The 23,725-nt window shown below is 37.2% G+C and overlaps 1 protein-coding gene across 1 annotated transcript in view; it reads right to left on the bottom strand.

The window, feature by feature from the left end:
- Positions 1-5,071: 5,071 nt before the first annotated feature.
- Positions 5,072-23,725, bottom strand: part of DOK1 (docking protein 1) — a 1,066,004-nt gene continuing 1,047,350 nt past the window's right edge. The window contains exon 5 of the mRNA XM_044063984.1: positions 5,072-8,917. Within this exon, the coding sequence (XP_043919919.1) occupies positions 7,679-8,917 (1,239 nt within the window). The 3' untranslated portion in view covers positions 5,072-7,678. The remainder of the gene's footprint in view (positions 8,918-23,725) is intronic.

The raw sequence follows: 23,725 nt of genomic DNA on the forward strand, positions 1-23,725 counted from the left end.
TATTGAATAACATTTGGGCAAGCAAGTTTGATGATGATTCAGTATTTGGGTCACTGCAAGGATGTCAGAGCTGCCATGCAAAGTTATATGGGCAGCTTGGAGATCTGGACCAAAAACTGTGATATGGAGATTAATGTTAAAAAATTAAATATCATCTATTTAGGAGACTCGAATCTGAAACAAACTTTTGCTTAAAGAATATTATCCTGGAATTAGTTGACTGTACAAGGGATTTAGGAATTAAGATGTATACATTTCTGATTTCAGTTTAATGGCAGTTATGAGGAAAGCTGCTATAACTTCAGAAATATACTGCAAACAATAACTAGCTGAGATGCTAGTCTGTTGATTCCAATATATTCAGTTGTTGGTCTAATCATGGGTTCACAGCAGTGATTAGACCAACAACTAAATATATATATTTTATTATTATAAAAACACATAATTAAAAGGATATAAAGGATACAAAGATGTTTCACTAATCAGATTAACTGTGTCAGTAAATGTTATATAAACAGACTAGTGAAATTCTCACTGTATTCCATTAACCATACACTTGTCTGATTTTCAAATGTGTCCATAATAATATGTTTGGGGTAAACTTAAGATTAAAGTTAAGGAACATTCCTTGCTAACCAGAAATATAAAAAGGTTGGTGGATGTCAATATGGCAAGATCTATATTATTATTAAGAAATATATTTTATTATAGAGCAGGTGTGTGGTGCAATGCTTTACCACTCAGTATTAGAAAAAAGGAAACACTAAGAAAAACCTGGACAACTGGCTTGGTATTGGAGTCTATGACACTGCTTTAAAAAGAAGATAAACTCTTTGAAGGCGTTACATAAGGCTCTGAGTTTGTGAGTATAATATACTGACTATTAATACCATGTGATTTCAGTTCCCCAACAAATTTATTATTTATGGGTTTGCTGACTGGCTTGATCCCACTAAGCCAATGGCTTCTTTTCAGGGTAGACCTGAGGTGGCATTCATATTAACTAGGGGAAATTGGGCCAAGGCAATGGGGAAATTCACCCTTACTCTTTTTGGCAAGTGCAATAGGATTGTCTACATCCACCTGACAATTACCACCAACCAGGGCCACAGCTTAATGGCTCATGAGAAGGATGATAGTTCTTCTTTGAGGCAGTGCCAAAAAGGCCCTCTTGAAGTCTGGACATATTATGCCTATGAGGTTCTCTCTGAACACTTCTACAGTGTCTGAGGAGTGTCCTATCCTCAGAACTGGATTAAGATGGATTGAAAAAACATTTATGTGGGGAGTTATATTGTTAATTATTTGAAAGACTAGCATTAAGAACTCTTACAACTCGCTCTGCAGAATTTCTCTCAGAACTGCCAGCCAATCCTTCATTGGCATGGAGCGTTTTTTTATCCTAACTTTGGCAATTCTCATGGGCTTTATTCTGGACTTGACTCTTCATCCTACCCTGCTGAGTGCAGAGTACAACAGCGATCTATCTTAGGCACATTGGTGTTCATGGTATATATGCTTCCCTTGGAAAATCTTATTAGAGAAAAGGGCTTAGAATATCAGTTATGTTGACAACACCTAGATTTACCTCTCATTCCCACAAGAAGATGAGCAAGTATGTATTCTCTGACTGATGGCTTAGACATCATAGATTCATGGCTCTCCTGTAACTGAAACTACATAACTCCAAAAGTGAGGCTATGACAGGTCATCCTACTTTTTTGTGTTCATTTTGGATCCCTGCAGTTCACCATCAGCTGCTACCAGCTCCCCACCTCTCCTTGATGACTGGATCTTGCAGGCCTGCCTCCGTCTCCCCAAATCTCCACCAATCTAATTCCAGGACCAGTGAGGAAACTGTCAAAGTATAATGCTTCACCAGCCCCTCAAAGAGTGCTTTTTTGTGTCTTAACCTTTCCCTTGGCTCTGCATATGGATGTCACGGCATGCAAGAATGACGCCTTTTAGATGAAAATTATTAACACTGTTAATAATAGTAGTAATAATAATTACTGTTGTTGTTAATACCATTTTGTATTTTACTGCGTAAGTTTCCTTCATGTATTGCTATGAGCTCACCTTGCTAAGCTTCAGATATATAATATGTTACAGTATATAACGATTTCCAAAAGAAATCCCTGTTTAGCTGTTTAAATACACTACTGTACGAGTTCATGCTTAATTCAAAAGACTTTTCTAGCTGGAGAACAAAGGCCTCTAATATCTCCTCTACTTGTGTCTGTTTAATTCTCAGTTCACAAAGCATACAAAACAAATGTCAGACTTCAAAGCTGTGCATATTAAGAGGACATCATCTTCCTCTGGATATGTCAAGGTCAACGAGAAGAGGAAAAAAATACACTTGGTGTTAGGATAGGTTTTTTTTTTCTCTTACATTTTTTTTTTTTGCCGAAGAGCAATAAACTTGTGCAAAAAAACAGGTCTGTGTTCCTCAAGCTTAGACACTAATGAAAGAACAATAAAGCACTACACGTTTACAACTGCATCTGGGATTAAAAAAAAAGTACAGAAGAAAAAGACGTCTGCTTCCTCCCTTTACTAGCAAAGAAACCTGTGGGGAGGGTCTCTTCTTCAGTAGTTCATCACACTGATCTGAAGCATTCAGCTAACACAGAACTGCACAGCTACAACTGAACTCTGAGAAGGAGTCTTGTCTTTGCTACATTACAGAGGACTACTACATAGCCCAAACTTGGGTAAAGGAACAGTGAGCTGGGGTATTTCATGTTGTTGATTTCAAGGCCCTTCTCATCCACTGAGGCAAGGAAATCCATATGCAGTGAAGTTTAGGAGGTTTGCCTGAAAGGAAATAAGACGTGCTCTGCCTGCAGTTGCTGGACTTGTGCCTAAGGAGAAATCTTTGCAGATTTGCAAATCATCATTTCAGTTTCCAGGGTTCTCTAGAAAAATAGACAAAGAGCTCAAAACTGTTTCTTCAGTGCACTCCAAAGAGAAAGCCCCTTAAAAGACTATACCAAGTCAGAAGTATCTTAGAAACAAGAACAATAATTAAATCTGATCTCCAAAGCCTGTTTCTTCCCCAGAAACTTCTGGATATAAACTTTATTTGACTTACAAATTGTATTTGGCCTTTACTTTTTTAATGGACATTAGACTACTGTAAATGATTTTGCTAAATGGTGTATTATTGCTGTATCACTTTTAGTTAATATTTATCTATCTACCCAACCATGCTGGCTAACAGGTCATGTTATACTTGAGGGACTTCTCCCTCTGCACCTTTGCGTCTTAATTTCATCTTGTATTGCATCAATAAGCTTAAATTTAATGAAAAGGTAATGTAGGTGACTTTGGACTCCAAATGTCAGCTGTTATAAAATTGTCTTGTTTCCATATACGAAACTTTTCTAGGATTAAACACCTTTTATCTCAGGCTGAGCTCTTGATGTCTAAGGTAGCAGTGTGATACACACTATTTTTATACACACTCAATTTAGTGCATGCTAGCTTAATTTGCACCTAGAACAGTAGGTTTGGAAAGGGGAAAATAAGCACTCAGCCAACCGAATTTCTACTTCAGTCTTTGATACTACTGTATAACAACTGCATAGCTGATAATATAAAATGGTACAGTCCTACCTATTTGTTCTTCAGGAGAGTATGTGCAATGGGGATATACTCTCATATTGTTCCACCTCTGAGGCAACTCAACCACTGTTCCCCACAGCTATTCCCCCTTAAGACCATATACCTCTACGTGTCCCCATCCTCCACAAGGGATTGATCATGAGCTGCATACCTGTTCAAGCCCTTCATCCAGAATGGGTACACCCATCCTTCCCCATCAGTCCCTCATGTACCCCAAACTGCTAATTGAACCTGAGTCACTTGGGGCACAGTCATGGCTTTATCCCTCTACCAAACTGTGCTGGCATACAGGTCATGCTGTGTTGAGTAACTTCTCCCTCTGCATCTTTGCTTCCTAACTTCATCGTACATGGTCTCAATGAGCTTAAATTTAATGAAAGGGTATGTAACATAGGTGACTTTGGACTCCAAATGTCAGCTGTTGTAAAACTGTCTTGTTTCCATATGTGAAACATTTCTATGCTGCTGACCTCTTGGTGTTGTTCATGTCTTGGTTTCATCTAGGCTCAGCTCCTGTAATGTCCAATACCTAAACTTCCCAACACCAAGCTTTATTACTTACAATGGTGCAGAACTCCTCCAAAAAGCTACTAAATGACATTTTTCATTACCAGTATATTATGCCTGTTCTGCACAATCTTCATTGGTTTCCAGTTCTGCATAGAATCATCTATAAGATCCTGGTGTTATATTTGTACATTAACAATTTGTGTCCTACTTTCCTGAATTAACTAGTTGTACCGACCTGAATTAACTAGTTGTACCGCATAGCCTTGTCTGGGTTCTGCTCTCTCTTAACGACTGTTGGTAGCTCCACAGGTGCATTTCGACATGTCTGGTGCCTGTTCCTTCATGTTTCAGGCCCCTAACCTGTAGAACTTTGGTGTCTTTGGAAATGTCCATCTTTGGCTGGCTTTTGCAGGGCACTTAAAACTTTTTGAAATAGTGTTTGATGGGGTTGGGTGATTACTGTATTTTAATCCTATTTTATCACTAGAGTCTTAACATAAATCAAGTATGTTTTGTTATATTAGTGTCATTGTTTTGTTTTATAAAACATTTTAATAAACTTGATGTTAAATATGAAGCCCTGTAATTGCCATCTCTTTCACAAACAAACAATACTCATAGGGAATATGTATTTTCTGTCTTTGCTGTTCTTACTTCTGCTTCAGGCATTAGCAAAGAGGCACAAGTAATGTTGCCAGTGACTTTTTTTTTAATTACCTGTTCCACTACATGCAACAGAGACTACAAGTCAATGGTGATTAAATGATATGCGAAACTAACTGATTTTACATAATATCTTGGTTCAAGCATCAAAGCAATACAGCTTGTGTTTTACTGTAAATGAAGCAGTGTTTTTTTTTTCTTACAGTGAACATAAATTAAACCACAACAAGACTACTGTAATGCAGGAACTAATCAGAACAATAATTTGTTTTCATTAAATTATGCAAACAGCAGATATTTATTTAAGCTTTTGTTAAGAATACAGAACTGTAAATGGCTAACTCCATCAACAGTGTATAACACACCAATGTGCACCAATTCCTTCAAAACAAAGTACCCAGTGCTTTACTTTAAAACCAAACTCAAGAAAAAAGCAAATGTAATCCTACTTAAAATGACAACATAAAACATTTCTGATTAAAAGGACAAAGTAGTGAGTACCTAGAAATTAAAAATGATCTTGACTAAAAGGATGTTACTGTTTTCTTGTGCTTCCCATCTAATTGTAATAAGACATTGTCTGCTGTTTTTCCTCTTATTAGTTCATTACTCTGCTATCTAGTTCCAAACTTAATAGTGGACTACAAATTCTTCTTACTATCACCAAATCAGCAGTTGTGCACAATTTAAGGCATCTGTAAGTTAATTACTTTTCCAGACTAAAACACGAACTATGCAATTTATGTCAGGGCACGGAGATCTGGCATGTCTGCAGTCATCAGCACAACTATCTGGTCTCGGGGTCCAGTGTCAAACAGACCCCCACCTTCTAATTTTCAACATTTTGCACTGCTCTGACAGCATACCGAACCTTGTACATCAGTCAGATGGCCCACCACTGTCCTTCATGTCTCATATACAATAATGATGCAGGACTGCCTGTCTTCCTCATACAGAAAGGGATCCAGGTGGTTGTCTCTTCAACCTGTCACTACCACGCCATTACCAAATAGTCTAGGTCACTTGACTGTGCCACCATTGTATGGGAACAGATGTTGATGTACTATGAACAACTAATATGTCATTTTGCTTTTGCAAGTTTCCTAACCTAAGAAATGCCTTTTTTTGCTCAATTGATCCATTCTGGATCTATTACCATTCTTTATGCTAGCTTCCTGTTTAGTTAATGTGCTGTTCAACAATGACACAGACCTTCCACTCCCCACTACAATTAACACCAATGCAACCCATCACACATGCACCCTGTTGTCAGATGGGAAGAATGCATTGCTGAGATGTTGGAATACATCAGATATTTCTGGGTCAGTAGTGAAGACAGCACATGGTATGCCAACAACTAGTAGTACCTCATGCATTTAGCTTCATTAGCTGTTGTAAGCAAAGCAGTAATGAATTAAAGTTACTGGAAAGACTGTAATCCTCTAGTAAGATTGCTACCTATGGAGCAGACTTTCACAACCAGCAAACCAAAAAATCTGATAGAAAAAACATAACAGTTCCCTTATATAATCACAAAATTAACATCTACTCACAACACATGTGGTTTGTTGTAATATATGTAAATTGGACTATTTTGTTGTTTATAAAAGTTAACAGGCTGGGGTACAGACAACTGCTAAACAGATTGTTTGTCTTGGATTAGCAATATAATGCACATTAAGAATCTGATGACAGTATGTTAGACTAGACTGTAGTTTAACATTTTTTTATCCAGAAATAGAAGTAAACTAATATTTTTAGTACCATAACATTTTGTATTTTTACACTAAGAAAAAAAGTATTGTTAGGACATTCCATCTGAAAGGGAACATTCCATAAGAAAAAAATGTCTGCATATCTCTTCTTTTAATAAAGGCAAACATGTCACTTCAAATGCTTTTGTGCAGAACTTGACAAGAAGCTCTGCCACCTGTCTTTAGCTACTGATTCCTGGCCAAGTGAAAAAGGGGCAATCACTTCTGTACCTGAAGAGTGAGTGAATACATCTGTTAATGGTATTTTTACTATTTATTTTGTGCAAGCATCCTGTCTTGCACAAACTGACAGTGAAATCTGGCGGCATAATCTAGGGTTAAAAAGTGAAAAAAATACAGGATAACTTTAAAAGGTTGCAAATTTACCCTATTAACATTGAATCCATACCCTCTGTTTTCAATTAAACAAATTCAGAAGGACGGAACACATGTCCAGGGAAAACAGACTATATATGTATTTTTGTACATGTAAAATTATACTGACTGGGGAAGTCAGAAATCAAAGCAACAGACCTGTCACTGCAAAAAGGAAAAAAAAATTAGTAAATGTGAAATACATCCATTTTCTTGTACACTTCAAAAGGTGAAACTCTGCTGCCTGATGCCCTAGTTCAACAGGAAAATTTCTAATAAAAGACATCTCTTAAAACTATACAAAGACATAAAAAGAACATCTCATATGTTCTTCAAAAAAGTTGCTTCTCAAGAACCTCTTAAAAGAATAATTTTATTGCAGTCATAAGAGCTACCAGCCATTTCAGGAGAGTACTCCAGAAAACCCAGTACATGGCAGGACTCCATTATTCAAGTAGTTTCAGCACACATCAAAAGGGATGCAAAAACATTGCAATGGTCTCAGATGAAATGCTCTAAGTACGCTAATATGATGCCCTCTGTATTTCCCCTTCAACAACAGTTTAGATTTGATCATCTGCAGAAGAACATTAAAGCAGGAGTTCCAGAGTTTGGGAAAATCAGAGGTTACAGACGATTGACTATCCTGATTCCCACTGAGAGAGTCTGCCTGCATCAAGAAACACTACTGCTTTGACTTCTGTCTCCAGACATGATGCGCATGGCAAATAGAGTATATTTCAGGCTCAGAGCTCTCCAAGGTCTTCATATACTGTCTTGGACTTGAGAAGGTCATTAACTCCATTGTTGGAAGAAGTCTTAAATTTTGAGATTGTTGCAGATGGAACTTTTCCTGGTTTAATAACGGTACTGTATAACTCACTGTTATTGCAATTGTTAAAGTTTACTTTACTGGCAGCTCTCTCAGGGGGTTCCTTGACCTCTAGGCTTTTGGCTAACAAATGTGACCCTTGTGGTTTTGGAAGAGGAAGAGGTTTAGGCCCCTTCTGCTTAACATGCTGGGTCTCCACTGATTTGATCTGTGAAGGAACTGAGTAGTCATCAGTGCTAGGGTTGTAAGGGACTTCATGCCCTACTTCATCCTCAATCCCCTGCTTTTTCCATGCATCACTAGTTGAACATGCCTCATCATACAGTGGGCAGGAAGCTGGTAATGGCTGTGGTGGTCGTCCCCCAGACAAAAGTAATCGACTCTCTGGTTCATCATAGATATGTTCCTCAGGATTCCTTCCTTTGAGAACTCCTCTGTTTATTTCTGTCTTAGCTACATCATATTCAATTTGCTCATACAGGTCAGAGTACAATGGATGTTTTCTGTCTGGCTTCCCTTCTATTTTCTGTCCTTTTATTAGTATATTTCCTGTGACACTATCCACAGGGTCTGAATATAAAGGGTCTATGTTTATCTTGGGAACCTTTCGGGCATCAAGTGGTTCAGAGTACAGACTAGATGGATCTTCCTGTAGACTGCTTCCTTTAAGAAACTTTGGTAATGGAGTGTGTGGTGAAACTGGGTTGATGGGAGACTTGGAAATAGAAACTGGAGGTTCAGGCAGGTTTCGTACTTTCAACAGTTTTGCAGCATCTTTCTCTTCAGAACTCCTAGAACTCTGCTCCCATTTTCCTATCACACCATTACTTGAACTTGGCTTGTTTAGAAGAGCTGGTTTTGAACTGGATACATCTTGTGATATGCCATCTACACTAGGAGTCTCTGAAATAGGCTCGTTTACTACAGTGCAGCGTGAAGCAGCCAATGACTCTGCAATCGCATTTTTTATCTGTTGAAGAGCTGATGACTCTGAGTCAAGTGACGAACAGCTCTCCCTATCTTCTGCCTGGGCCTTTTGTTCTCGGATAGCTGCTTCCACAATGAGAAAAATTTCATTGCCCTGCTTTGTTTCAAAGGTGAAGTTTCCTGCTCCAGTTTCACACCTTCTGCCAGCTTCAAAGGAGAACATAACCTAAAAAAAAAAAAAGTTAAAAGGTTAAAGCATGGGATATTCCTTTTTATGAGCAGTCTGAAAACACCAATAACAAAAGCATTCTTTACCTACCAATTTATGTTTTCATTCAAAATGATTACTAAAACCTCCAAAACACATTATACATAACTAAAAACCATCAATCACTTATTAGACAGCTTTAATAATTTTCTCTGCAGGTAAACATCTGGCATCAAACTGGCTATGCCACTGTGACAAGCCTGGCTAAACCAACAACATGTATGTAATTTACTTATCTATTAGATATTGTTAACTTCTCCTGACTACAACCAGGGTAATTTCTATCCTGTATACTTGTCTATTCAATGTGAACCTATGTACCTTATGAAATATCCTACTTATAAAATTGTACTATTTTTAGTCTGAATGTATTTTTATCTGCATTTTTATCTTTTATTTTATACTGCGGTGGTGGTGCTGTGGTAGCGTTGTCGCCTCACAGTTAGACGTTGCCCGTTCAATTCTCAGTTAGAGCGTCTTCTGTGTTGCGACATGCATGAACGGGCGTTCCTTCGTTGAAGGTTGTGCATTAGGCCTGGCAAGCCAGCACGTAAAACTCTACTGCCAATCATTAGCGGACTGGAGTTCCACTGTGGCGACCCCTAATCGGGAAAAGCTGAAAGACACAATCTGTATTACTATTTTATATTTTATATTATTTTTATATCTATGTCTTATTTTATTTTCTATTGTTCTTGTATATGTTGGAGCTTATCTCCCGGGCCTTCACTGTAAATTGACTTTGATCCAGTCGGACTATCCCGGTCAACAAATGTAAAATAAATAAACAAATAAAATAAACCAAAACTGGACACCAAGGGAGATACTGGGAAACTTCAAAGAGAATACCCAGAAACGAAAGTTGCATGGAATCACCAAAGAAGAAGAAGAAAATGACTAATGGCTGCTTCTTTTGTTAGGAGGGCAGACCCAGGGGTCAGATTATGGACTTACCTAACATCATAGCTGCAAGGCACTGCAAGTGAGCCCTTAACATCACAGATGAAACTGCCCATGAAGATGGCTAGATTTTACTGTCTGTACAGGAGCAAACGCCTTGATTAGGAGAAATACAGCAGATTAGGGGGAATTTGTAAAACAAAAAGGCATCAGTTATAACTACAGTGGGGCAAAGGGCAAAAGCTGTTAGGATGCATAGTCAGCAAATTCTGATGGTGTGGCAGAGCATTACTAGTATTGATTTATGAAGCAGTGAGGATATTGCAGTTTCATAAATAAATGCCTTTATTATTGCACACTTAATAGTGCTATGTTTACAGATGTAAAAAGAGCATTCAAATGTGTTGACTGTAACCTGTTGCTTCCCAGGCTCAAGAAGTACCTTTTCTATGACAAGGTCTGCTCCTATTTAGGGACAACTTAAACAGAAATCAGCCAAGGTCTATTGCCTAATATGTTGGGGATGCTTCAGGGTTCAGTACTAGGTCCCATGAAGTTCTCTCAATTTATTAATGACCTCCCTTGTGATGTTCCCAACCTCCACATCCTTTTTTATGCTGATGATATTGTTATTACCAGAGCTGCTACTTTTGACAGTGAAATAACAGACACATTGCAGAATAATCACAGGCTACTTTGGAATTGGATATGTACCAGTAACTTATTACTGAATACAAAAAAATCTACAACCATGTTATTAGGGACCAAAAAAAGGCTGGCTAACACAGTACCACTAAACATTATGAACTTTACTAAAGTATATCAACAGAGATACCGTGGCATATTATTAGATCAACTGCTATATTTTATACCCCATGTTGAAAGCCCTCACCCAGCTTAAAGTTGCCCATAACATATTCCACCTACTAACAAAATTAGCAAGGCAAGTCATTAAAATTAATGCTATTACCAAGGCTTGAATACTCACTCCCACATATCACCTTACACTCGCAACAAAATATACAACTCTTCCAAAGAGCAGACAGTAAAATACTACATTTCATTTATCTTAACTTGTTGCACGAGTTAACTCAGTAAGTGGAATTGCCCACACCTTAAACAATTGTTATATTTTAAAAGTTCAATCTATGAGCCCAAGAATAAAGATCATCACCAACTAGAAAGACCCCCCCAGACACACACACACACACACACACACACACACTAGCAATAACAGAAAGAGCATTTACTAATGTAGCACCAGAATACTAGAACAAAATGCCTCATAAGTCCAGGGTAGACACTGCCCTCAAAATCTTTACAAAGACAATATAAAGGCATACTAAGGATTACCAAGATGACATTAATGGTTAATACACAACCCAAACACTATTCTCTTTCAACCCTGCATCAGCTAAAAACTTTTTTCTGTACCTTAAAATTAACCATTCTTTATTACTTTTACTTTTCCTGCATACTTTTCATTTTACATTTTCATCTTGAATCTATGAGTCTCTTCTCTGCCTTACTCTTGTCTTCTCCTTATTACTATTTTAACTCCACCACTCTACAAACTACTAGTAGCCCTTCTTTCTTATGCCTACATCTTTTACCACATTGATATACAGGATACATTGTGGTAAGAAAGATTCTCCATCCCTCACCCATTTTCCCATTTTTTGCACATGGGGTCGGGGTGTTATCTCACCAGTGACAATCATCCAGAGCAAAGCTTTCGCCACTGGGCACATATTGATATCAGACAGAGAGATCAGCAGCTTGATAGGGATACAACCACTCTTTGTCTTTAAAAACAAAAGTTCTCTAAAGCACTTGTTATGCTATGGACCACAACAACATAGAACAGCAAGGGCAGTCCAAGGTATGTTACCTTGTGGAAACTGTAATTACTGTCACTTTGTGGACAGAGGCAATAGGTTTATACATCCATCAATGAGTAGGTAGTACATGTTTAAGGTCACAGTGGACTGCCATACCAAAGACTTAGTCTATATAGCTATAAATGTAACTTGTTAATTTTTTTATGTAGGAAAGACCAATAGGATGTTTTATAAGAGAATTAGGGAACATGTGAGGAATATCACACAAGGTGATATCAGCAACCCATTAGCTAAACATGTCCATGATAAACACACAGAATTTTAAGTTTATGGCAATAGAGCTACAGTTTGAAGGGATTAGGCTGGGTGATATTTCTAATAGGACTGAATGCAGGGAGTTGTTTTGGATCCTACAACTCCAGGCTGATAAAGAATATGGTTTAAATGGAAGGATGTCTTTGAAATCAGCCCTTAGAGCCAGAGGGCTCTCCAAGAAGTAATTACAGCCTTAGGATGTTGAGCTAGTAAACTGTGACTCTAGATTCATTGTTTATTTTAAGGGGAGCTATATGTGAGATTATTTTAATATATTTTTTGTTCACTTAAGTATATGGGTTATTTGTTGGACTTTAGTGAGATATATGATTTAGTTTTAATTAACAGTAAGCTCATATTTTTAAGCGCACGATAAGAGTTATGTGGTGCTTTCAAGAATGATCCTCATATGTAGATTTTGTTGCTTGCCCCTATGTGCTATAAGAGGTTGTGGTATGATTGTCAGTAGATTTGTTGTTTAATAATTAAAGGAACGCATTGTACAGATTGTTTGTACATTAGAGGTTTATATGCCCATTTAAAGGGGTGAGATTGATCAGTAGTTGTGGTGTTCATATTTTCGGCAGTTAATTACGGTTAAGCTCCATTAGAGTGTTGTTATGGTAGCTCACAATATGTATTTGGGAGTTTTGCGCTTGAATAAGACGGTGGCAGGTATCTTTTGTGTATTGTCTGTTGTAGCGTAAATGCGCTTAGACCAGCCATTGTTACATTCAACTTCTTATGAACAGTAGGATGTGTTCATTTAAGAGGCTGTTGATTTTGTATGATGTTATGTCTAGATTTTGCTGTTGCAAGTTGTTTGATCAAGATATATATGCTTTTGGTTGTTATAGGAAGTGACTGAGCATTTAATAAAAAGATTTGTTTTGAACTGATTAGTAATCTCATAGTCTTACATTTGTGGTTTTAGAGTGGAGTGTGTAGTTATCGTAGGTTAACAGTCTTTCATTCAGCACTAGTATTATGGCAGTGATGGCTTTTTAGATATGGTTACTCTGACTGGATGGATGTTTATTTTTTAAACTTTGACAGGCTGCCCCATGTGATTTATCGATTGGGGTCTGATGTTAGCTAATACGCCTCCTGATTTGATAGGTGGTAAGGTTGCACATTCTGATTGGTGCTTTATAGTTAATATATTCTTTCTATATAAGACAGATTATAGTGAGCTGTTCACAATGATAGAGGTTGCTGGGCATTATTTTAATGAATATATGTGTACCTAAGAGAGAATCAAGGTCAACCAAGTTCTGTGATTGTTGGTAGATGAAATTCAACTTAGCTGACCTTGTCACAAATTCAAAATCCCACGGCTTATCACTGTCAACATTTGTTTTATTCTATTTTTGAGTTTATGACACACCAACACTCCATCTAGGTAAATAGAGTTGGTATATGATTTAGGTTATTTAGAACTTGCAGTAACTGATGTGTGACATTCTAAATACATGAATTACAGTTTGTGGGCACCAGTCGAATGCATGTTTTTAGTCTCTGAGAAACTGGCCATTCCAGCTATATAGTGGAAAGATTAACAATTTTGTAATAATACTTGTGCATCGTTAAGTGTAAAATAGACTGCTTTGAGTAAAAGAGCATTCTTGCTCACTGAATTTGATTGAGAAGCATAGCTTCTTCTTTGTCTCCATGTGAGACATAGTGTTCACTCACAGTGAGCAAGATTAAGAGCTGTTTGTTTATACTTAAGTTTGATTAGAGGATATTTGTAAATACGCATCCTGACTGGCTAGGAATGCGGCATAGTTTCCATACGATTGGTTCACTGACACAAAAATACAAGGTTCTGAGTGTATGGGCTCTCTAGTTTATGGATATTGATTGCACATGTGAATCTAGTTTTTATTTTTTTGATATGTGAAGGTGGTGGTTTGACCATGTTGGAGAGGACTGCTTTTTTGCAGCAGCAAATGTTTGTGAATGTGACAATATTTTAATATACAAGTGGTTTCCTGACTGCATTTGCTTGAACCTACTGAAGATGTATTATTTGTTCTGTTTTCCCATTGGCTCTATGGGCTCTTAATGCCTACTTGGTGTAGGCACGATTATCTAGTGTTCTTATTATTCATCTCTGATTGGCAGATATGCCCAGTTACATGATTTGGTTTGTAGGCAATATTGCATTGAGCCTTCAGGATTGACACTTTGCTCCTATCAGTATAAAGATTTTTAAAGAATTTGATTGGTTGAATGTTTTTAAGATGGTGTTTGACTGGCTCATAACCATCTTAGATCATTATTATGCACTGTTAATTATGTTTTAATTCAGACATGAATTTTGCTGGAAGTTTTGTTGATGGGGCATGTATTTAAAAATGATTTGGGGTTGTATACCTTTTCAATGGTCTGAAGAAGCGACGTTGGTCATGAAAGTGCTTACCGTTTGTACGTTTTTGTTATTTTTATAATAAAAGAGCTCCATTACTTCATATACATTGGTTTATGTTTTTGACATTTGAACTGTTTTTGTACCACTGGGCTGCCATTGTGTTTTTATTCATTTAGTTTGTTTGGATTCTTTTACCACATTGTTTCTTACCACAATGTATCCTGTATATCATCCTCCATCAATCCATCCACCCATCACCCCTTTTTCCATTTTTTGCACATGTGGTCGGGGTGTTATCTCACCAGTGACAATCATCCACAGCCAAAGTTTTCACCACTGAGTGGTTAGCCCTGCCATTGTAATTCTTCCACATCACATACTTACGCGCATATTTAAACCCACAGCCAATACAGTGTTTCCAATACACCTACTGCATGTCTTGGAACTTGGGAGGAAACCACAGCACCTGGAGAAAACTCATGCAAACACAGGAAGTATATGTAGACCCTGCACATAAGGCAAACTTTACCAAGAATTGAACTGAGGAACCTCTTGCTGTGAGGTGACAATGCTATCTGCTGTGCCACTGAGTTGACCTATCCCATGTATCAGTTTTAACTTAATTTGTTATTGTATATACTTACTGCATTGTGCACATCATCCCTATTGACTACGTGCTACTGAATATCTAGATTTGATGTTCAGCATAACACCTACGACACAACGCAAATACGCCTTCATGACTTGTGTCATGTCTAGAAAAGGTTTCTTGGATGAGTATACTTTCAAATAAAAACAAATAAATAGATTGGTAGTTTTGCATGAGACTGTTATTGGAAAAGTAGGTAGTTTATCAGCAGTCTTCAGCTATAACCTTGGTAACAGCAACACTAAATATGGACAATAAAATCAAGAAGTATTTTTTTTTTTTTTTGAGGATGGGAGGAAACTACAGTACTCAAAGAAAAGCCATACTGACATGGGGAAACATCCAAACTATATTAAGAAAAAGTGACAGTTAGGACTGAACCCCAGACCCTGTAGTTATAAGGCAGAGAGCTTTCCAATGAACTACCACTCTACCTAATCTTATGTCCTTAAGATACATTAAGCTTGGGAGAGAAGAACAAGTGACCTGTGTTACTTCATGTATGCAGATGTACTCTTCCTGAAAAATATGCATCAGTCTTCTATGTGCAACATGGTTGCTGCAATGTAACAGTTGCACTTCAATGCCTTTCTGTATACCACACAGTATTATGTGCCATGCACAATGCCACTACAGTATGGATGCATATCAAAACAGAGAAACAAGCATACAGCTCAAACAGAGAGTGAGAGACAAACAGCCATTCACTAACAAACACTGCTCTGCTGTTTTCCAAGGTACAGTAACAGTATGTACTGCTGCATCATTGTAGGGGATTTACTGCACTATTCTATCATTTGACATTTAAAGTGCATGCATATTTCTGAGCATTTGCATCACTAAACTGTAGGTATGACACACATTAAACTATTTGACAACTGGGTAAATGCCCTGGGCGGAGGACACTTTTCAATCATAACCCGTGTTAGAGGCAAAACAGAAACAAATATATGTAAATATTACCTAAATAGGCAACCGTCACGGAAATTTGCAAAAGAATGTATAATCATATTATAGATGAGACTGCAATGAAAATGCAGGTTACAAATAAGAAAGATGTGCTATTTAGCAAAAGAATAAGATTTGGAATTATGAAAGTAAATGTAGAGGATACAAAGGGAACCAGCAGAGATTAGGAATAATAACTGGGATTAGGTTTAATTCACAGCCGATTATGAATGAGGATTAGCAGGAGAGAGACAGTAGGACTAAAACCAGAGTAGGGTTGATTCAGAGTTTGTGTGTCTATATATATATATATATATATATATATATATATATATATATATATATATATATATATATATGGGTCTACTTTTAAACACTGAAATTCCGTAAGACCAAAGATACAATTCCGAGATGACAATAACGAAACTTAGAATCCCAAACTGCATCTTGTTTCCACGTAGCCCCCCACCTAGGTGGGTTTTATATAGTACAGTTTGTTGTAGTGTAGTTTTGGGCAAGTGTTTTCTTGTCCTGGGAAACAAGATATGGTTTGGAATTCTAAGTTTCGATATTTTCGTCTTGGTATTGTGGTACACTCATATATATATATATATATATATATATATATATATATATACATACATATCAATAGATAGACATATGAAAGGAGTGTTTCCCTTGTGGTCACAGCTGTGTTTCGAATTATGCATGTCGACACGCACCAATAACTTGGTGCATGCAAAAAAAAAAAGACATAGATTTTTGAAGGGGCAAATGCCTCTGCACCCCCCACATCCCCACTGCTAATTATATATTCTAACTCCGAGAATGTACAATCCCTGAGCAAAAGGGTATATTCCCCTACCCAGGGATTGCTGATCTTTCACACCTGTTAACCATCTGTTTGATCAACCAACTTGTGGTTGACATCTACGACAAACTTAGAGGGACTCATATATGTACATGTAGATATACACAATATACATAATATACATCTGTATACATATTTTATGCACACACACACACACATATATATATATATATATATATATATATATATATATATATATATATATATACATTTGTGATATAATTATTGCCACTTTCATGTTGATACATGACTAAATGAGTCTTTGTGGGTTCCTTTTAAGCAGTTTTATTCTTTACAAACACATCAGTAACTTGTATACAAACAACTACTGCAATCAAACATGCTCACTCTCTGACTGCTTCTACAAAACGTCACTAGGGATGGCACGTGTCTGGAATTTATATGTGCACGCCTTGCATGCTTCTTAAAGATATAGCACACACACGTTACACTCTGATCTACAGCCTCCCTCTTTGAGAAATAGATCATGCAATTTGTCATGAAATTATTTAGCATGCAAAATCACAGATAATCTAAAGACATGCATTATACAATACTAAGTACACACACATATATACAATTAAGCCCATGTTGCTGTGTATTTCACGTTAGGCTTAGAAACTCATCCAAACCCTCTGACACAAAATTGGGAATCAGATTTAGCAAATGGGGCAGTCCCTACAAAATGGATGACCTGTGGAATGTTCCAATCACTTTCTGGAACAAAATCACACTTTTGAACACATTCTGGTCTGGAAACAATGTCTGACTCATTCTTTGATTTAGAGTATGCATCACAGATACAATGTTGTGATTGCAATGATGATGATTCTGGTACAAGAAGGTGTCTGATTCCTCCTATACTCTGCTAGACCATTGGATTGAGGATATTCAGAACTACTAGTGACATATACAAAGTCCCATTGTCTTGCAAATTTCTGAAAACTGTCTAGTAAATTGAATACCATTATCAGAATAATGTTTGTGTGGACTACAATGAACTGAGAAATGACGTTTCAACTTAGTAATAACAGCTGTTGAGGTTAAGTCTGGTATTAGAACAATCTCAAACCAATTTAAATAACAGTCTATCAAAACCAAGTAGTGTTAATTGTTCCACTCAAAGATATCAGTTGCTACAGTAGACCAAGGCAGTTCAGGTACTGTATTTAGCTGAAGGGATTCTCTTTGCAAATGCACTCTGGTACTATTCCATACTGAACAAGAAGAAAGAACTCTATCGATGTCTTTTGATAATGAAGGCCAAAATACTAAATTTCTTGCCCTTTTCTTAGTGGATAATAAACCTGGGTGACCATGATGCAAAATGTGAATATATTCTTGCTGTAAGGAAGCAGGAATAACAATTTTAGGACCTTTGAAAATAATGCCGTCTTCCTTCAACAATTCATCTCTGTAAGGAAAATACGATTGCATCTCAGGTGATGTGCTAGACTGCTTTGACGGCCATCCAACACTGATGTAGTGATTAAACTTTTGTAAAAATGGATCAGTCGTAGTGTGATCTCTCAACTCATCAAGTCTAGTGGTGGAAAAATGACACACTGACATTACATCAAAGTCAAAAGTTTCAGTGTCAAGCTGCTCTGTTGTACTTCTAGGTGATCTGGATAAGGTATCACCCAAATAGAGTAATTTACTTTTAGTGTAGACCATGTTGAAATCATACTTCTGCAATTTGAGCATCATTCGTTGTAATCTCGGTGGAGCAGAATGCATAGCTTCCTTAGAATGGTAACTAGAGGTTGATGATCAGTTTCAATCTTGACAGCTCGACCATAAATATAATCGTGAAACTTAGAACATGCGAAAACTATCGCCAAAATCTCTTTTTCAGTTTGAGCATAATGTATCTCAGTTTGAGTAAGTGTCCTAAGATGCATAGGCTACTGGTCTGCCCTCTTGAAGAATAACTGCTCCAAGACCAAAATTTGAAGCATCACAGGAAAGAACAACTGGTTTATTCACATCATACTATATTAATGTATGTGGGGTGGCAATTTTCTGCTTAAGGTCATCAAATGCCTTCTGATGATGTTCCAACCATGACCATGCAACATTTTTGCATGTTAGCTCTCTCAAAGGTGCTATCAACCCACTGAAGTCTGGTATAAACCTGCCTAAATAGTTGACCATGCCCAGAAAATGCTGTAAACCTTGCACATTATCTGGTGCTGACATCTCTAAAATAGTCGTTTGTTTATTTGGGTCAAGTCTTAAGCCTGTACTTGTAAAAAAAAAATGACCTACGTACGTAATTTCTGGAAGTCTGTATTTGCACTTCAGAGGATTGAGCTTCAACTACTTCATGTGCTCTGTCTAGAACTGTCTTGAGGTTTCTGTCATACTCTGCTTTGCCATAGCCTCTAATAGATCGTCTACTATTATGGCACAAGGATAACCTGAAAAAATGTGTTCCACTGCACGCTGAAAGACTTTACTTTTAGAATTTATTCTAAATGGCATCCTTATGAATCTGTATCTGCCAAATGACTTACCAAAAGTAGTTAGAAATGAGGACTTGTGATCAAGCATCACTTGCCAAAATGAACTCTTTGCATCCAAAACAGATAATACAGTGGCATTTGGTACTAGAGCTGCAACTTCCTGAACTGTGTGCATGGGAAGATATGGCCTTTTTAACACCTTGTTCAAATCTCTAGGATCAATGCATATTCTAATTTTGTCTGAGTCTTAGCATGGACGACACCCATTCATTTGGTTCTGTGACTGGACAAATCACACCTTGCTGCACCATCTTATCCAGCTGAGCTTTAACTTTATTCTGCATTGCTATCTGAACTCTTCTTCCTGGTCTGACTATTGGAGTGATCTCGGGATCTAACTTCACAGACTACACAAGTGGAAGTTTGCCCAATTTGTCATTGAAAACATCAGCATACTCGGAGAAAATGGCTTCGGAAAAGCTTGAACTTGGAACTGCACTCACATAATGAACCTCTTTAGCAAAAGAAAGCAGATTCATTGTCAAACAATCTTTGAGACCTAATAAAGATTGCACTGATCATCGGACTACGTAGAATAATAAGTTGTAACAGTTCTCAGTCAAATAACATGAAAGTATTACTGAACCTTGGGTTTGAATTTCTTTACCTTCCTATACAACAAGTCTCGCACTGCTGGTTACATTGAGTTGTTCGTTAGTTCTCACTTTTGCAAATGTGTCCGGTGATATAACATTACACTTTCACCCAGTGTCTACTTTGACCTCTGAGGATTTTCCTTTGATCCGAACTGTACAAAACACTTCACTCATTGTTAATAAGTTTACTGCATCAACTCCTTTTCCAAGTACTGATACACCATCCACATAGAAAGCTGACTGTTTTAGCTCTACTTGATCAACTTGCTTTTTGTGCGACCTTTCTTTACAACTGAGTGAGGCTTACTTGATTTGCAAAACTTTTGTAAATGGTTCCATTTTTTTTACACTTGTGGCATTGCTGACCATATGCTAAACACTTCCCTCTTTTAGGCTCATGATTTGCACCACAATTGTGACAGTTAACAATACAGCTAGACGTAGGTTTTGCTGACTCATGTTTGTGTTGCGGTGAGCTGGTGGTGGAGCTTGCAATTTTCTGGAACTTTCTGGAAAGCTTCGTACCTTCTTTGGAAACCCTGTGGCTGCCCCTTGCTTAGGCCTGTTTCTGTTTGCCACGCGTTGCATACTATCTACTTTTGCTTTGGAACTCACTGAAACCATGTTTTTGTCACTCGCAAGCATATTCGTATGTTTGTCACCATATGGATATGACAAATCTCTATTGCTTTGCTTAATGTCAAATCACTGTCACAAAGTAAAATCTTTCTCACTGCAGCAATATTAATACCACACACAAGTCTGTCCTTTATCAGCTCATCTTTCAAATCACCAAACTGACACGTTTTAGCTCTGTTTCTCAAGTTAGTTATATAAGCTGCAAATGTTTTCCCTGGTTTCTCATTTCTTGTGTAAAACAAATGCCTCTCTAATTTAATGTTCGTCTGGGGGTTGCACATTTCTCTGAACTTGCGCTTCAAACACTCGGGGTCTTCCCTTGATTCAGCTTGCACAACAATGTGGCGATCTACACCTTCACCTTTATACACTGCTGTTGCATATACAAATGAACATTCTCTTTCTATGGCTTCAGATCCTGCTAGATTTATCAAAATGAATCCCTTGGCATGTGCCTCTTTATCTGCATAAGCTGCTTGTATGAAAATATCTTACTCTTGTTCAAATATTCTCCAGTTCTCTGCAATATTCTGATCAAATATAAGTGGTTGAGGTTTTCAAAATCTGTCTGCCATATTAACACATACCAACGAAGGGTTTTACAAATACGCATGAATATACACACACCTACATGTGCATAAGTAATTGGCATAAAACACAATTTGTTCAATGCTTTTGTGCTCTGTACTTACACTTTCTCTCTTTAAGCTTATTGAAATTGTGCGAATGAACAACCTTGTAGTACTTTCAAGTAACTGGATTTTGAAAAATAAAACTTCTCAGGCTTCTCGATGCTTTACTGCACTTTGCAAAATAGGTTTTCAGATTTCTCAGTGCTTCACTGTACTTTGAGAAATAGCTTTACACATTTCTCAATACTTTACTGTGCTTTGCAAAATAGCTTTTTAGATTTCTCGATGCTTTCCGTACTTTGCAAAATAACTTTTTCTGGCTATCAATGCTTTAAGAAACCTTACGGAGTAGCTTTTCAAACTTTTCAATGCTTTACGGAGCTTTGCAGAATCATTTCTCGGACTTTCGATGCTTTATGAAATCTTTGATTGGTAAAGGCAGAAATGCTAAAATCGTTTATCATTACTCGCTATGCTTTTGGAATTAGTGAAGGCAGAAATGCTAAAGTCATTTACTCTCGAAATTGGTAAAGACAGAAATGCTTAAGTAATCACTTGGAACTTTATCGATAAAGGCAGGAATGCTACAAGTCATCACTTGTCAAAGTCATCACTTTAAGAAACATTTGAGAACTAAGATGCAACTGAGCAATTCACAAGCACTGTTAATACTGTTATAATCTTTTGTAAGAAACACCTTTTATCGATGCAAGAAACATATTAAGCAACTGTACAATGCAAATAGATCAAACTTCTGTTGCCCAAATTCAATATATTTTGAAGTATTTGCACTTTGCAAATGACTACAAGCAATACACTGAAATGTCCCCAAGATGGCAGTGCCTTGCTAGACAACTCTTCACAGTACAAGAAGCATTCTGTAATGGCAGTGCTTTGCGAATAGACACACGCAGCATAAGAACTTTTCTTCAAATAACCATGCTTTGACTAGATTACATGAAATAGTTTCACTTTGCATTCTGTGAACTCTTTGAAATACATGCACAGTAATAAGCCATACACTGTAAGCACTTTTACACACTGAGATACTTTGAATAACTTTAATTATGTCCTTGATACAATATGAAGTCGTAGTTATGCCCAGACACAGCACTTTGCCCAAACACAAGCAGTTGCCTTGCTTTATTTTTGCTTACTGTGCTCTTTTCTCTTTTATTATATTCTTTTTTGCTTGTTTAAGCCCTTTTTATGCCCAATGTATTTTTCTTGTGCTTGTTTTATTCTAAACATGCCCAATTCTGCCTTAAACACACTAATTTTGCCTTAAACATGCTCATTTTGTACTTTATTTTGTACTTTACTCAATCATCTTGTCGAATACTTGTATCTTAAATATTTAAACATGCTCATTTTGCCTTAAACATACTAGTTTTGCACTTTAAAGTCAATCATCTTGTCAAATACTTTTATCTTAAACATTTTCTTTAGTTATCAAACTTTTTTGTACTTTCTACTTGCCTGATAATGCTGTTTGTGCCCTTGTAAAGCCCTTTCTTGCCTTTTTTTGCATCAAGTAAATAATTCATATTTTCCATTACCTTTGATTCTTTCTGGTAGTGTTTGTACTATTTTCTCTCGGTTTTACTTTCGTTGTCATCTTTATATCTCATGGCTCCAAATGCTCTTCCCTTTTCCATCCCGGTTCTGACACCATATCACTTTTGTGTTGGTACACGAATAAACAAGACTTTGTGGGTTCTGTTTAAGCAGCTTTATTCTATACAGACACATCATTATAGAGGCTTATTGACTATGACTTAAGTAACTTATATACAAACCAACTGCTGCAATCATACATGCTCACTCTCTGGCTGCTTCTACAAAATGGCACTAGGGATTGCAAGTGTATGGAATTTATATGTGCACGCACAGCCTTGCATGCTTCTTAAAGACAAAGCACACACACGTTGCACTCTGATCTACAATTATATATAATACATGCACACAAATGCACAACTGACAGCCACAGCAGGAATGCCAGGTTAATGAAGGAAGATGTGAGCACTACATACAGAAGAAAGGAAAAGTACCAGGGGGACAGAGGGTGGGAGTGAATACTGCAGCCATGAAGAGAAGGCCATCTTCGGTTATAGTAAGATTTTACACAACTGTACTATGTCCTTCCATTCACTGCTGCAGTATTCTTAACAGACGGGAGAGTGCCAAAGATTATGAAGAACCCAGGGAGGAGGAAGGACCAGGAGAGCTCTCAATGAGCCCTTACAAAACCAGCCCTAGCTCCAGATATTGTATCAAGCTTGTAATGTTTGGTGAAAGTATGCACTGAAGCCAAGTAGCTGCTTCAAGGATGGAGTCTGTGTCTAACCCTTTGAAAAAAACACCAGGGGAAGCAACAGCTCTGGTGGAATGAGCCTTAAAAGAATGAGGAAGGCTTTTACCATGATGAATATAACAAAAAGAAATAGATCTAGAAATCCAAGAAGAAATAGTC

The sequence above is a fragment of the Protopterus annectens genome, chromosome 2.part2, assembly GCF_019279795.1.
Source record: "Protopterus annectens isolate FY-2018-M chromosome 2.part2, PAN1.0, whole genome shotgun sequence".
Lineage (NCBI taxonomy): Eukaryota > Metazoa > Chordata > Ceratodontiformes > Protopteridae > Protopterus > Protopterus annectens.